This window comes from Silurus meridionalis, chromosome 9 (genome assembly GCF_014805685.1).
Source record: "Silurus meridionalis isolate SWU-2019-XX chromosome 9, ASM1480568v1, whole genome shotgun sequence".
In the NCBI taxonomy this organism is placed as follows: Eukaryota; Metazoa; Chordata; class Actinopteri; order Siluriformes; family Siluridae; genus Silurus; species Silurus meridionalis.
In genome coordinates, this window is record NC_060892.1 from 16211757 (window position 1) to 16228196 (window position 16440).

A 16440-nucleotide genomic window follows, 5' to 3' on the forward strand; every position below is an offset into this window, starting at 1 on the left:
TTTGCCAGTACCTTTAGATTAACCTATGTTATTTAAGTAAATTATGAAGAATATTGTAAAGATAACTGTACATGAATATTACATTTTGTGTGCTTATTTGTTCTCGTTTACTGGTCATTTTCAATTCTGGTTCAATAGCTATAAGTAAATAATAAAGCTTGGGATCTATTAGTCATGATATTTTATTGCTAACCTATAATTTTATTTATTTTAAAGGGATTCCGTCAATTCAATTCAATTCGATTTAATTCACACCACAATGGACATTGTTCCAAAGAGAATTTACACAGATAAAGAGGTTATAAAGTTGAAATGTATAACCTTAGTTTCTATATGTTGATTCTTTATAAATATATCCCTTATGAGAAAGCATGTGACAAGGAAACACTCTGATATGGCATGAAGAAGAAACCTTGAATGAAACAAAACTCAAAAGGGCACCAATTCTTATCTGGCTGCCACCAAATATCCATTCATTATAGTTTCATCCTTGTTGAGAAGTACTTTTCAATGATGATAATGTTTTATCCCACCTCATGTCGAGTTTGGACATTGGACCTCTTTGAATGTTTAAAGGTTTTGGTATGGAGAAGCTGTTGTTGGATCTGTGATGATCTCAAATGTTGAGCTTTTTCATAGGTTGCTCAGTAGCTTCTGGTTCCATAATGTCAACTGACTGTATAAGACTGTAGAAAGGACATTACTCATAATCACACACTCCGGTAATTTGTATTGTTTTAAGATTTATAATCACGGTCTTGGTTCCATTTTTGAGTCTGGTTCCTCTCAAGGTTTCTTCCACATAACATCTAAGGGAGTTTTTCCTTGCCACAGTCGCCCCACGGCTGCTCATCAGAGCTATGCACACATCTTCCTTTTAACTCTTAATTTTTGTAAAGCTGCTTTGAGCCAATGTTTATTGTGAAAATCGCTATAAAAATAAACTTCAACTTATGTGACCAATCGATTTCTATACAATTATAGACTATTTACTCTGCAATTTATATAATAGATATTTATTAATGTATTTTAAACAAGAACAGTCCGTGTAATCACAAGCTGGTTACAGGGCACACCCTAATGACTTGTGGGGGACATGCTGACCTTTCCAACATGGCGGACGCGGTGGCGTATCACACCCGAGACCAATATGGCGTCTGATCATTGGCGTTGCTCTCCGTGTCCCACAATGCATTTCGGGAAATGAAAACAGCAGTGAATGGCGGCGCTCGGTCTCCGCAGAGCGACTCGGAGCTTCTCAGTGAGGAACATCTGCGACCCGAACCGGCGTTATTTAGAGGTTTTCCAGGTCGCCTTTGTACTTGAAAATGAGGTGAAATGTAGATGATACACGTTTTTACAGGATGAGTTTGGAGATGAGCCACGAGAAGTGTCGGTTTGGAGGAAAAGCCCGTCTTTATTCGGTGAATTGAGATGAAGCAGGCTGCTGGATTGTCACTGTTCTGTTCACCAGGAGCTGATCTTCATCTCTTTCCTTTTCAATACAGTCTCCAGTAACAGACTGATCTTTATTCATATCTGGATCGAAATATAATCGAATCAATCGACTGTCTCTGGTCGAACAGCAGAAGAAGGGAGGCAGGATTTCATTCTTTCCAGCTGGGGAATGATAATATGTCAAGACGCAAACAGACCAACCCTTTCAAAGTGAATTGTAGGTATCACAGGTATTGTAAACATATTAACTTATTTCCCATGTAAAGATGATAAATATCTGTTCATTGAACTTATAGGATGGACATGGTGTAAACCTCACATCCGCATTGCTATAAGAACATCTGCTCTTCTCTAACCCTGTGTGTTTCTGTATGATTAATATAATGCCATCACTTTCTTTCTATATTACATAATATTCACTAATTCTATCATTATATCAAACATTCAGTAAAGGTAAGCCACGTAGTGTGTAATTCATATTTACTCGGCTTCATTTCTCATTGACTTTGGTTGAAGCACGAACACACACACTTAATGAATTCATGTATTCATGTATAACTTCTTTTTGCTGAAATCATCACAAAACCATCATGTCCTAACGAAGGGTTCAGTCCTGAATATCAACTGAAAAGACAAGACCAAAGCCATACTTGGACTCATATTTGGATTAGTTTTACATATAGAGGTGGAGTAATGTATGAACAAACAGACAGAAGAAAGAAAACCTTTTAGAGATTAAATGAAGCATGACAGTGGTGTGATGAAGTGGATTACTTTTACAGCAAGTTGATTGTCTTCCCATCACCGCACATCCAACGTGTTTGATTCCTCTTGCACTACAGCGATAATAAATAACACAATTTTATTTTTATGGATTCAGAGCCACATCTATCATGAAACGAGTTATTTCCTGTTCTCACTTACACTCCAGCAGCTATATACGTGTAGTTTCTTCACCTCTATTTTTTATATATATATATATATATATATATATATATATATATATATATATATATCATGTTGCACACTTTTGAGCGGAAATGCAAGTAAAATGAAATGCTAAACTCCTTTCTCATGAAGACGTCAGGAAATTTTCTGTTTAAACTTAAACCTGTGGCTGTTATAATGTGCTGACACGAGACTCCTTCTGTTAATGTCATTATTATTATTATCATTATTATTATGGACTCTTTAGACTCAAATTTTATTGCGTGACTTCAGGATACACCACATTTAGAGTTCAATTTTCAAAATGATGTCTAGCTCACTACACTTTTATTATAGATAAGCAATAGATTTAAGTGAAATCTGCCTTATAATGTGCAGATCTGTTCCTCATGTACACCTTAATGAAGGATTTGTCTCGCTTTTTCTGACATTAATGGACATTTTTCGCACAAGAAGTTTTTTTTGTTGTTGTTATATTTGCCACAAAACTTTGTTAGCATAAAAACAAGGCTGTGCTAATATCCCAACTCTGTAGATCGTCTATTCTGATAGTGTGATACTGACTGAGATTCCCTGCAAGCTTCTTCAAATGAGTCATAGCAAAAAATGCGATAAAATATTTCACTTGTGCAGGCGTTAGAGCGAATTCTGTCACGCACACCCCCTCTGGAGTCCGTACATGAGAACTAGATTTAACCCAAAAGTGAAAGAAAATCAAATATGTCACTTGTTGATTAAAATAGTCACATTTCTAATATGTTTCAATGTAATTCGCTGTAACGGTGCTGTATAGTTGTGTTTAATAGTTTTTGGTCTAAAGGACACACTTTGCAGTAGTATGTTGTGGCAGTCTGCATAACGTTAAGCGTCTCCTGGGTCAAAACCCATTTGTCTTCAGATAGATGCAGGGTGCTCGCAGGCTTCCTTAAGCAAACATGAACTTCTTCAGACTCTGTGTAAGCAGTCATACTGATGCATTTTTGCAAGTGATGACACAAATAGACGTTTTCATATTCTAGGCAGCCTGGAATTCATTCTGACTTTCAGCAGTATTATTTAACTTCTCATCTCGGTTCAATGGGGTGTTTAAAGTCATTTTTTTATATTATTTTAAAGTACAAAAATAAATACTGCTGTGCTGAAGTTATTTTCTTATAATTATTTGCCCACATGCTATAAATGAGTGTTTGTGTGTGTGAGATCCAATTACAGTTACATTCAATGTTGTTAAAAAGTCTTTCTCTGACTGACACTAGAGACGTCTATGAATGTTAAACAAACATCTCTTTACACTTTCTCCACACACGTCCCTGTGAACAAACTCCTACTGCAGAAAAGCGAATGTCCTAGAACAAGCTTTTGAATTGAAATGTGATTTTTAGATATAGAAAACCTCCTGATCAGTCAGAACCTGAGATTTTACAGCAATGTGGTTTAAACGATAAAAATCTTTCCACTTTGATATTTCAAATGACCACAGATGCACAATTCACTCGTTGCTTTGTTTTTCATACACAGGCGAATTTATACATTTTTGTAATTAACAGCTCATTCCCGGGGCTATTCTGTTCTTCCGTATTTGACATTTGCTTAACGATTTCGGAGAGAACCGGACCAGGGGTCTTGTAGGGAGAGTTCAGATGAAAGTCCTGGTTTTGATTACCAGTCTTAACGGTCTCGTTTTGGTTTTTGTTGGGTTTTTTTTTTGTTGCAGGATTTAGAAGCTTTATCAGACATTTTTATGTTGTTTAAACGATTTTGTTTGTATTTATTTACACAGTAACGTCTCCTTTTCTCTAATATTTAACTCCATTTCTGTGTTTCTTGGATTCATGAGCTATAAATAAAAATTAAAAAATTCCAAGATGGCTTGCATTTTTAGGAAAAAGAAAACCATCTTGGAATTTTGGAAGATTTTGTATAGCGTTCACAGGAACTTAATGAAGGCAGTGAAAGATAAAAAAATGTTTTTGTTTGTTATTGTTTAGAGGTCACTTTTGTGCATTAATCTCACAACCGGTTGACATTATGAACGGACAAAGTTTTGTCTGTGTTTAAACAAAGACTGAGCTGAGGATCGCTGCTAAAATGCTCAGGTAGAAGCAACCAATAAGACGGGACAAACACACAGGGACGGCTACGGTCATGCTTGCGACGGCGAAACATAAAAAAATGCTAAAAATCTCAAGCTTACTCTGACAAGCGTTTGCGTGTTGTATAAGAATGAGCTCTAGATCTGTCTCACTGATTGCGTTTTGTGCATTCACTAATCACAGGCCAATCTTTGGAGGATCTTTATCATATAAAAGTGTGGAAAATACACATTACAATACAAATGTGTACCACGTAAAACAAGTAAAAAAGGCGCTCTTTACATTTTCTTTGGTAATGTAATGTGTTCACACCAACACAGGGTACAGGGGGCCTCCACCCATACAAATGCTTCCTGTGTGTGTCTGTGTGTAATGTTTGTCTGTCTGTATTTTTTCATTCAGTCCTGGGGGAGTGTTGAGAGGTAGATGCCGTGAATTCAAGGCCACCCCACAGCTCGGTGTTTAAAGTTTTGGCATACTCCGTCTCTTTTGTGTGTTTTGTTTGTAACCCACCCCCCCTCCTTCTCCTCCTCCTCTCCCTTGCTTCAAACTCTTTGCCCTGGTGTGACTCGGACCCTTTCTGCCGTTGTCTGTCGGCTGATGAGTCTGTCTCTTTGTCTGGATTCGGTCAGACACTGCGTCATCTGCCTACAGACACACAGACGTGGAGATAACATCAGAGTGGCAGCTAGAACGAGACGGGAAAAGGGAGGGAGGGGGGGAGGAAGGGAGTGTATATAGACAGATGTACAGACAGCCGGGCTGAACGAGTGTAAAGGGGGGGGATGGGTATCTCTCACATCAATCACTGGCTGCGAGCTGTCGAGCCGGCCTGTTGTGGCAGTTCAGAGTTGAATACTGAGACAGTCTTTCCTAATGCAAATCTGATGCCGTGTGAAAGAGACAGATTGGTGTTCAAAAAGCATGTCCAGAGAGCGTGTCCAGAGCAGTGTTCAGAAAGCTTCCAGAGCATGTTCAGAGCGTGTCCAGAGAGATGTTCAGAATGTGTGTTCAGAGCGTGACCTTTTTTTAGTTCCCCACTTGGAGCAATGTATGAAATTTAGTATCTTCACAAATGGGATGTTCGGAGCTTGAAACTTCTTTGGACGTCTTTGTCCCAAAAAAAAAGTGGACGTCTTTGTTTAGCCACAACAAAGCACCTAACTGCCGTGACACGTATTGCTTTCTCCTCATAAGCATATGCTGTATTATATATAGAGAGAATTTCATAAGTAAAATGAAGATGTGCAGTTTTTGCTTATTGCTGATGCTCTGTGTCACCATTTTTATTTGATGGTTGATGAGACCAACACGGGTTCTCAACTAATGGTACAAAGGTCAGGAATGATCAGTTAGATTAGCTAGTCAGATACTGCATTGCTTCTCATTTACAATTCGACATACAAAAAGTGTCCTATATGGATACACTTTAAATATGTATTGACAATACTGTAGTGCATTATTTATTGTGTGTGTGTGTGTGTGTGTGTGTGTGTATATATGTATGTATATATATATATATATATATATATATATAATATACATACATTACAGACCAAAAGTTTGGACACACCTTCTCATTCAAAGAGTTTTCTTTATTTTCATGACTATGAAAATTGTAGATTCACATTGAAGGCATCAAAACTATGAATTAACACATGTGGAATTATATATGGAATTATATACATAACAAAAAAGTGTGAAACAACTGAAATATGTCATATTCTAGGTTCTTCAAAGTAGCCACCTTTTGCTTTGATTACTGCTTTGCACACTCTTGGCATTCTCTTGATGAGCTTCAAGAGGTAGTCACCTCAAATGGTCTTCCAACAGTCTTGAAGGAGTTCCCGAGATGCTTGGCACTTGTTGGCCCTTTTGCCTTCACTCTGCGGTCCAGCTCACCCCTAAACCATCTCGATTGGGTTCAGGTCCGGTGACTGTGGAGGCCAGGTCATCTGGCGCAGCACCCCATCACTCTCCTTCTTGGTCAAATAACCCTTGATGCCTTCAGTGTGACTCTACAATTTTCATAGTCATGAAAATAAAGAAAACTCTTTGAATGAGAAGGTGTGTCCAAACTTTTGGTCTGTACTGTGTGTGTGTATGTATGTATGTATGTATGTATGTATGTATATGTATATGTGTATGTATGTATATATATATATATATATATATATATATATATATATATATATATATATATAATATACATACATTACAGACCAAAAGTTTGGACACACCTTCTCATTCAAAGAGTTTTCTTTATTTTCATGACTATGAAAATTGTAGATTCACATTGAAGGCATCAAAACTATGAATTAACACATGTGGAATTATATATGGAATTATATACATAACAAAAAGTGTGAAACAACTGAAATATGTCATATTCTAGGTTCTTCAAAGTAGCCACCTTTTGCTTTGATTACTGCTTTGCACACTCTTGGCATTCTCTTGATGAGCTTCAAGAGGTAGTCACCTCAAATGGTCTTCCAACAGTCTTGAAGGAGTTCCCCGAGAGATGCTTGGCACTTGTTGGCCCTTTTGCCTTCACTCTGCGGTCCAGCTCACCCCTAAACCATCTCGATTGGGTTCAGGTCCGGTGACTGTGGAGGCCAGGTCATCTGGCGCAGCACCCCATCACTCTCCTTCTTGGTCAAATAACCCTTGATGCCTTCAGTGTGACTCTACAATTTTCATAGTCATGAAAATAAAGAAAACTCTTTGAATGAGAAGGTGTGTCCAAACTTTTGGTCTGTACTGTGTGTGTGTATGTATGTATGTATGTATGTATGTATATATATATATATATATATATATATATATATATATATATATATATAATATAAAACACATTTTAAAGTGCATGTACACACAAACAGTATATACATGTTTTGGCATTGTTTGAATGACAAAACATGTCGTAGCTTTCTTATACATTCACTGACTAAACATGTAAATTAAACACCAATTTATTATTAAGAGATTTATTGAAACTGAGAGTTCAGGTTGGGATGGGAGGTAATTTGAGTCTTCGAGTTTAGTTAAACTCCTGTAGTTTTATTTTGTTTCCTGAATCGATGCAACATATTAATACCTTTAATATTAACTGACATCAAAGCACATCTCTATTAATTACATGGATCAAGCGTTTAAAATCACACTGGCCGGGGATCCGATCCATTTATTTATTTATTAAGGACTACAGCTCAAATTCTGTCAAAGTTCTGAACAAACTTTATTACCCTGCTAAAACACATGTCCTCATCTTTATCACGGATACATTTTTCTATAATGCAGAATGTGTACATCATTTTATTCGAATTGTTCTATAATGCACGCCGTTTTAAGCAATATGACTGATTTTCAGACGGATCCAGTTTATTTTCCGTTTTCAATCTTGAACGGTTTTCCACTAGATCATGTAGTACAGCAAGTCTTTCTGTAGTCTTTTTACCTGTTGCTTTGTTGATTGGATCACATAGCAGTACCTTATAAAGTAGGAGGTTATGGGTGGGGCCTGATTATTAAATATATTAAACCGTGCTGTTCTATTGGAAGCTAAGGGAGCCAAAAACAAACCGCACCACCCCAAACACGCCATACTGTCCCATTCACTAAAAAAAAGCACTTTGGCATCAAGGCTGATTTGAGTTTTTGTGGCTTATCGGCAGGGCCGTTTCACATGACAGGCTTCTCTGGCCCTCAACACGCTTCAGAGATGGAGGCAAAAGACGACTTTGCTGAAAACCCTGCATGCCACAGCGTCACCTGCGGAGACCTGGACGATCAGGACGGCACCACCGGTGAACAGGCACTCGAACACTCAGAGCGAGTTTTCCCATGTGTTGCTGTGATCCCGTCATGCTGATGAGCCATATTTTTTCTTTTTCTTTTTCAGACGATAGTGACAGCGACCTGGACAAAGAGAACTCCTCCAGCTCCTCTGGTGATGACAACATGGTGCGTCATAAGGCGAGCCAATGCTCTGATCACGGCGGAGGGATGAAAGAGGTGATTCTGTCTGCTTTACAGTGACTCCATAAACGTCCTAATCCTTCTGGATAAACTCCAGCACTGTAGAATTCTGATTGGTCAGAAGGTGTGGATTAATGTGTATATTTTACAAGTGGTATGTTATCATTTCTATCATTTCCGAATTGAGAATTCCTTAATTTTTTTGTCACTAACAGCACGAGATTATTAGCAAAATGACGAACGTTATATTTCCTCATAAAATGATCACGCGAAGAGAAGAAAGAATCCGTTTCGAGCGAGTCAGTATAGAAAGACACTGATGTAAGAGTGATCAAGGTTCAAATTGGGCGCTTCTCCAAGGAGCTTCTCCATGCAGCAGGAGACGATGAAAGGCGTCCTGGGTGTTAATTCAGAAGCGTGATTCATGCCTCTATGGCAACACGGTACGAGCATCGCAACGACAGTCGAGATGATGACTCACACAGATTTGTAAGAGTTGCTCGTGTTCCACGTTAAACGCCTCTTCGTTGTCGTTGGCAGCTGCACGAGAGCGGCAGAATGGACAGCACAGATAGTGCGTGTGTAAAACTCATGCACTGGTACTACAGCTTCACACCTCCCACACACACGTATAAGGTGACTACACGTTCTGGAGTGATTATCATTCAGGGCTCCATGTGGATAATATCATTGCTCATACCACGCTATTTCTTCTGTTCAACAAATCCAGAACTGTCAATACTCTGATCGATGTTAAACATTTATCTGAAAGAGGAAGGAGTTTCCTCTGGAGGATGCCCGTTGTAATAGCTGCAAAAAAAGCCTGGGGCGTCAATAAACCACAAGAATAAATTTCCCTTCCCTTCCCTTCACCTTGGCTGCATTGGTGTTTTATGGAGTAAGCAGTGCATTACACTAAGCTCTATTCATATCCAGCATATCGGTTCTCTTGTTCCCCTAAACCAAATTCAATACGTTTTCAATCATATGGAATTTAGTATGAGTGTGTTACTGTAAACACTCTGACGAGTAGATGGTTTTCTGATGAGCTTTATATTTGTTGTTTATTGGTATTTATAAAATACTTCCTTGTGTGTGCGATGTGTTCATTAGGAGAGCGAGATGGAGTCAGACCTGGGAGGTAATTACTCGTGTCCGATTTGCACCCTGGAGTTCGGTAGCCCTGATCTACTCATTGCACATGTCTACCAGGTGAGGGTATTATAACTACTATCACCATTACTAAGACCACCATCACCTGTGGAATCCCGTATCCGACACGTTCCAAAAAAAAGTTTGCCTAATACCATTTTCTCTCTCTCTCGCTGTTGTGACTTTATTTCTCACAATTGTGACTTTATTCCTCGCAGCACCACCAGCACTATCTAATTCTCACCACCACTACTTTCTTTTTCACAACTTTTTTTCTCGCAATTCAGAATTTTTTTCATAATTCTAACTTTTCTTTCTCGCAAATCTGAATTTATTTCTCGCAATTTCCGATTTTTTTCTTGCAATTCCGACAATTTTCTCGCAATTCCCGACTTTATTTCTCAAATGTAACTTTTTTGCAAATAATTTTCATCCTCACCACCATCACTACCTCATCACCACCATCACTACCTCATCACCTTCACTATCTATCCTCACCACCACCACCCCATTATCACTATCATCAGTAATATCAGCAACATTTTATTCACACCACTATTACTATCACCACCACCACCATCATCACTATCTCATCACCACCATTATCATAACTATCTGTAATATCACCAATATTCTTTTCACCACCACATTTACATTTACTATCATCACTATCCTCATCACCACCATTATTTTCACCATCACTTTCATCATCAGCAAAATTCTCTTGAAGTCCAGTTAGAAGTGTCAATTAGATATTCGAGATCTGTGTAGTTGATGCTAAAATATATTTCCTGTGTAGTCATTGTCGTTCACTGCATCTCTCTTTCTCTCTCGCTCTTTTTCGTTCTTTTTCTTGCTTTCGTCGTGAGCAGCACACATCCACGGTGGGCGGCAGTAAGAGTTACGTGTGTCCTGTGTGTGGACGAGCTCTCAGTTCACCAGGGTCTCTCGGACGCCACCTTCTCATTCATTCCGACGACCGACTCTCCAACTGTGCAGTGTGTGGAGCTCGCTTTACAGACACCAACAACTTCAACAGGTCTGTAACCCAAACCCATAGTCCACCTTACACTCGGGTGAGACACCAACCGAATGTGGTCATTTAGATATAGATGTTATACAAGATATATAATATAGATAGTTATATGTATAGATTTATTTGCAACACATATATAGTTAATATCTTGGGCAAATCAAAAAAAGGATCCTTAGGAGATTTTGGTATGTATATCATCGTATATCTAGATATATACCAACTAGATATTTGAGCAAAGCAACTGTCATTTGTATCCACACTACAGGGAAAAGCTGAAAGAGTTCCTCAGTGGCAGTGACTTAGAGAGCAGGAGCGAAGATCAGACCTGCCCCATGGTCCAGGCCGTGACGGTGACTGATGATCACATGGCCATCCAAGGGACCAATCATGGAGCTGCTCCAGGTTCTGGCTTCCCCGTGCTCTCGGGCGGCCTTCTCTCATCTGGCTCTTTACTGCCGCCGTTCCCCGACTCCCTCAACCAGCTACCTGACTTGTTAAACACCATGCCCGTGTATCCAGCAGGCGTGCTGCTGGTGTGTAATAGTTGTGCGGCGTACCAGCAGCTGGCTGGCAGTCCATCCTCGGCGATGAGGAAGTGGGCATCACGACGCAGAAACGAACCGACCGAGGCGCGCTTGCAGAGACTGGAGCGCGAACGCGTGGCCAAGAAGAGCAAGCGCGAGCGCGAGACGTCTGAAGAGCGCGAGCTGAGACGGCTGCGCGACCGTGAAGCTAAGCGCATGCAGCGGCTGCAGGAAACGCAGGAGCAGCGAGCGCGCCGGCTCCAGCGAGACCGCGAGGCCATGCGCCTCAAGCGTGCCACCGAGACGCCCGAAAGGAGACAAGCGCGGCTGGTGCGCGAACGAGAGGCCAAGCGACTCAAACGTCGGCTGGATAAGATCGAACCGTCGTTGCGTGCTCAGATCGAGCACGATCCCGCCGCCGTGGCCGCGCTCACCGCCGACGTCAATCTCTTCCAGTTTCCCTTCCCTGTCTCCTCCATGGACAACGGGTTATTCATGAAACTACCCTAATCTAAGTGTCGGATTTGTTCTTATGCGTAATAAGACCAGATTATATAAGACTGGTCACACGATCAATGGCAGAAGCTCTGTTTATTTATACGCAGGTGACATTTGTCCCAAGGTGAACTTCGAAATGCTGTTTGAGCCCTATTTTAGAACATTATCTAGATCAGTAGCATCTTCTCTTGCCGTTCTAAACCACGCAATATAATAATTGCCGTAACTTCAGCGAGCTTTATTTGCTACTGGTCCTCTTTTTGTTATTATTTCCAGCCTAATAAGTGAAAACAAGGCTCGCAGTGATGTCACATAACCTTTTTTTTAAATTAGAGAAACAAACTTACCTTTGCACAGTTCTGTTGATTTTTCCGGTATTTTAGGGTACAAATAGTCGTTCGGTTTTCACTTGCGCACAAACACACACCATTATTTGTACATGACAGCAGGGTAAAGACTCCTAAACAGCCCTGCCTTATGAACGAGCATGTTTCAGAATCAGTCCTGCGTTATTCAGCAGCTCGAATTTGCATGTGGACCCACAGTGAGGAGGACCAGACGTTCAGCCACGCCCTCACACAACCCGCCCTCTGATTGGTCGGAGTTTACCTGTAGCTACGACGACTCCTCCCTGCTGGAGCTCTGACCCACAGATTTAACTACCTCATCTACCTCTGTGCTCAACGTCTCCTGTCTGGACTACAGGGACTTGGTGCGCGTGCACACACACTCACAAGAATGCAGTTGTTTTGGTGCAACGCTGCTTTCATAATGATGTTGCTGTTTTCGTCAGATGTTACAGAAATTGTAACCAAATAGTGGGTGTGGCTTTGATCACTTTATCATATCATCATCTTATAACTAAATACAAATATGATGAACTCCTTAAAATCAGCCTACTGTATAATATATATATATATACTATATTAGTTTACACTAGTTTATTATTGAACGCCCTCTAGTGTCACGATCTAGCATTTCTATTTCTAAATATTTTTTTCTATTTAACACACTATACTACAGTGCTCTCGGGTCCCGATTGGCCCGTTTTTCGTCACCATTAAGGAGTCTCAAGTGTCAGTGCTTTACAGTCAGAAGGGAAAGCTGATAGTTGCAGCGTGATTATGAAAGCAGCCTTGTGCGCCAATACGTACCTACTTTCTGCATTTTTGTTGCTCTTCTGAAAGAGGAAATGCCACTGAGACACACACACACACACACACACTCGCTCTTTCTCTCTATGCTAAAAACTTGGAATTGTTGTGCTTGTAATCTCAAAACCTCCATACTGATCTACAGAACAAAACAAACAAAAAAAAAAAAAAACGGGTTCCTTCTTCTTGTCTCAGGGATGTCGAGGGTGAACGGGTTCGTCCTCGCAGCCTGAGAGAGTAGTGGAGAGGAGAGGACGGAGGAGAAGAAACTTGCCCTCTTCCTCCTCCTTTTCTGCCTCCTCATGCATGACTTTTGTTCAATTTTTTTATGCTGCAGAAAAAAAATGGCGTTGAGAGAAACTGCCTCGTCCTCACGCCACATCGACCTGCTGCTTTTCTTTTGGGTTTTACACTTCGTCCTCGCCGCCAACGTTTTCCTACATTTTTTTTCCACGAGCGCTCGCCAAATTCCGACTCTCCGTCTCCGTGCTGTGTGGCGTGATTGTGAACTCTCGTAGCGCTCTTCTAGTCCAGTGTGTGTACATGATCGATGCTAAACAAATGCTAACATTGCCTTTGTCAATGAATTTATTGTTATAGTTTATATATATATATATATATATATATATATATATATATATATGAAGACAGGCATGATGAGTTCTGTTTAAAATTATCATTTTGTAAAAAAGAATAATTGATTGCATGAAAGATGGATGAATGCAGAACGAGACAGTGAGCATGTTTGTATTTGACGGCTGTTTTGCTGGAAATTCATGTGTTAAAAGGTAAATAGACGTATACATATTAATTAAAGCTGCTGTAAGCGAAGCTGCCGAAGGCCACCTTCCCCACTTCGGGTTTTCAATACGGATAAAACCAACTAGACATATATTTGCAATATGAGCATTTTCTATGATTTGCCAACCACACACACTGAATTTATTATTTTTTTTTTAAACATTTGTATTGCAGAATTAGCTTGTTAACATTACCATAAAAGGAGAGAGAATATAGCTAGCTGGCTAGCATTACAAAATGTTGAGAGTGAAAAATGAAGCTAGCTACGAAGGCATTTAAATTGCTATCTAAACCACCCCTTGCTAAATAAAAATGCTAACTAGGATGGGGATTTTATTTTTTTCTTTTCTTCATGTATGGAAACCCATTTTATAACTTCTGGTATCAAACACGACTTCGCTCCATATCGGTTCCTGAGCCCGTGCTATTCACAGAGAGGCGTCTGTTTCGCCGATCGCCGTCAGGATGTAAATATCCAAAGTGTTCTTAAGTCGATTACAGCAGCTTTAGAAACTGTTTACACAAATTAATACTTTATCTGTAACTCCTGAGCGATACCTCTAGAAAAAAAAACAGGGTCAATTAATATTGTATTTTACTGTATACTATTTTTATTTCCTTTCCTTTATTCCATTTATTTATTCCAGTTATTGCTAAAGAAAAAACACAACGCTGACACGCCAGATGAAGTTTACAAGATTTTCAGATTCTTTTTTTTTTTCCTGCTGTCAGACTAAACAAAAGGGTACGAGGTGCGACTGGAAGGAAAATCACTATGCAACGATTCTGTACTCCAAACTCTGTACATCTTAACACTTTCTATTGTTACTATGCAGCTGAAAGGTGACTAGGTGAAGAAATACGGGATTGCATGCAGCAAATCAACACACACACGGACATGAACAGGATAAAACAGAAAATATTGAACCAGATCAGTTTTGTGTTCTGTGTAAAAATGTTTACTATTTATAGATTTTTCTTTGTAATAAGAACCCCATGTTCAATGTTTTGATTTTATTTTTTTTAATTACAAATTATATTTCAGAGCTGAAGACTGATCTACACTCTTAGAAGAAGAAAAAAAACCCTTATGGTAATATTCTCCTACAGCATTAATGTTGCATGAGAAATTCTCTTTAAGCGCACAAGTGCCTGGCCATGGTCCTGAAGCACATCCTTGCTCTGTACATTTCGGTGTTCTCTCTGCAATAAAGCTTAGGAAAACACTCAAATGTACAGGATAATGGATCTCCAGGAGCAGGGTTGGGAACCTGTGCTTTAGAACATCATCTAAAGAAGCCTTGATGAGTATAAAATGCAACTGTGGTGCAATAGAAAGAAACAAAATGGCTGAGGAGCAGGTTTCTTCTTCAGTGTGGTCCTGGTTGCATATGCAGACACTTTTAATATTTCTTTATTTTTTCCTGTTGTTCCTTCATTGCTCCTGATCCAAAACCCAGAATTAACTCTTATTCAAAAGAAAGCCCAGAAACTTGATGAAACATTGGGTCCATTGAGTCGTAAAACGTGTGTGTGATTTGTATGCATTGAGAAAGAAAGTGGACATGTGCATGCATTGTGTTATTTTATACGCTTGTGTTCTGTTCTTTGCCTGTTCCTTGCCAATAAATTGCCTTTTTTTTGGTCAATGTTTAAAATTTCATTTCGGTGAGTCTTTCAAGAGACACTCTGGACCTTGTTTACGCACGTCCACACCCACACGTGTCGACTTCAACAACGTTGGATTGACTTGTCAGCGGTTATTCAAAGTCTTCTGTTACACGAAAGTCCGATTGGCTGGTGTGCGAGTGAACACGTGAGCGTGAAACAGGACTTAAGTAGGGAAAGAAAAGAGGAACGCTGTATTTGAGCTCGTGCGAACGCCCATTGCAGAAAGCCATTCTGTTACTGGATTAACAGATCAAAATGTCAGGATGAAACTGGGATCAATAAACTTTGATCTGGCTGAAAAATGTGTGTTTCTGTAAAAACTGCTGATTCTCACCATCCAAGCTGCAACACCACCACCTGGGTACATCCACTCAGCTAAACAGAGCCAGGAGAACAAACTGTAAAAGATTAATCATAATTAGGGTAATGATGTTTGGCCAACAAAAAAATTGCCAGCACTGAGAAGTAAAAGTGCTGCTGCTCTACTGCAGGTTAAGTGCAATACCAGAAGGGTTTTTTAGTCCTTGAACCAGTGCAGGTACACAAAATCTCAGCTCCAGAATTAATCCATCAGATGAGTGCAAGCGTTTCAGTCTGATCTGAGGAAAAACACATAGTTGGGGGTGTGTCTATAAAAATGACTGACAGGAGGTCTGGGATGCACTTTGGCTACACTACAGAACATGTTTTCTTAATAAATGAACACAAATGTGCTCATACCATTGATTACATGTTCCCAATGCTTTATAGAGTTTCTAGGTCATACATTTTAAACACACAAAATTACTGACCTGAAATATTTATAAAGCAAACTATAACAAAACATGACATTTCTTGAAAAAGAAAAAAAAAAAAAAAAAAAAAATCCATCCTATGAATAAAAATAAGATTTTTTTTAAAGATAAATATGTAATAAATAAAAAGCCAGGCCAGTTTGGTAATATTATATATATATTATGTTGTGTTTACTTAACAAACATGATAAATGCAATGTTTCCAAGAAGTTAGATGTAACAATAAAAATACAATATCTTTGTGTCCGTACATAGAATTAAGACGAAATAAAAAAAAAAACCGAAACATAAAAACTGCGCTAAGTAGTTCACAGAGAGGTACAAATATACAGT

The 16440-nt window shown here is 39.3% G+C and overlaps 1 protein-coding gene across 3 annotated transcripts; it reads left to right on the top strand.

Annotated features, from left to right (window-relative positions):
* The first annotated feature begins 1193 nt into the window (after positions 1-1193).
* Positions 1194-12033, top strand: LOC124391542 (zinc finger protein 821). 3 transcript variants are annotated; one of them, XM_046858190.1, is made up of 7 exons: positions 1194-1424; positions 1509-1675; positions 8174-8305; positions 8401-8513; positions 9591-9689; positions 10502-10668; positions 10931-12033. In XM_046858190.1, exons 2-7 carry the CDS (start codon positions 1636-1638, stop codon positions 11697-11699), a joined length of 1320 nt encoding a protein of 439 aa, XP_046714146.1. In that variant the 5' UTR covers positions 1194-1424; positions 1509-1635; the 3' UTR covers positions 11700-12033. The 3 variants fall into 3 exon arrangements, with proteins under 3 accessions (XP_046714146.1, XP_046714147.1, XP_046714145.1); XM_046858191.1 differs by having other exon boundaries at positions 1194-1688; XM_046858189.1 differs by having other exon boundaries at positions 1194-1675.
* Positions 12034-16440: the final 4407 nt, after the last annotated feature.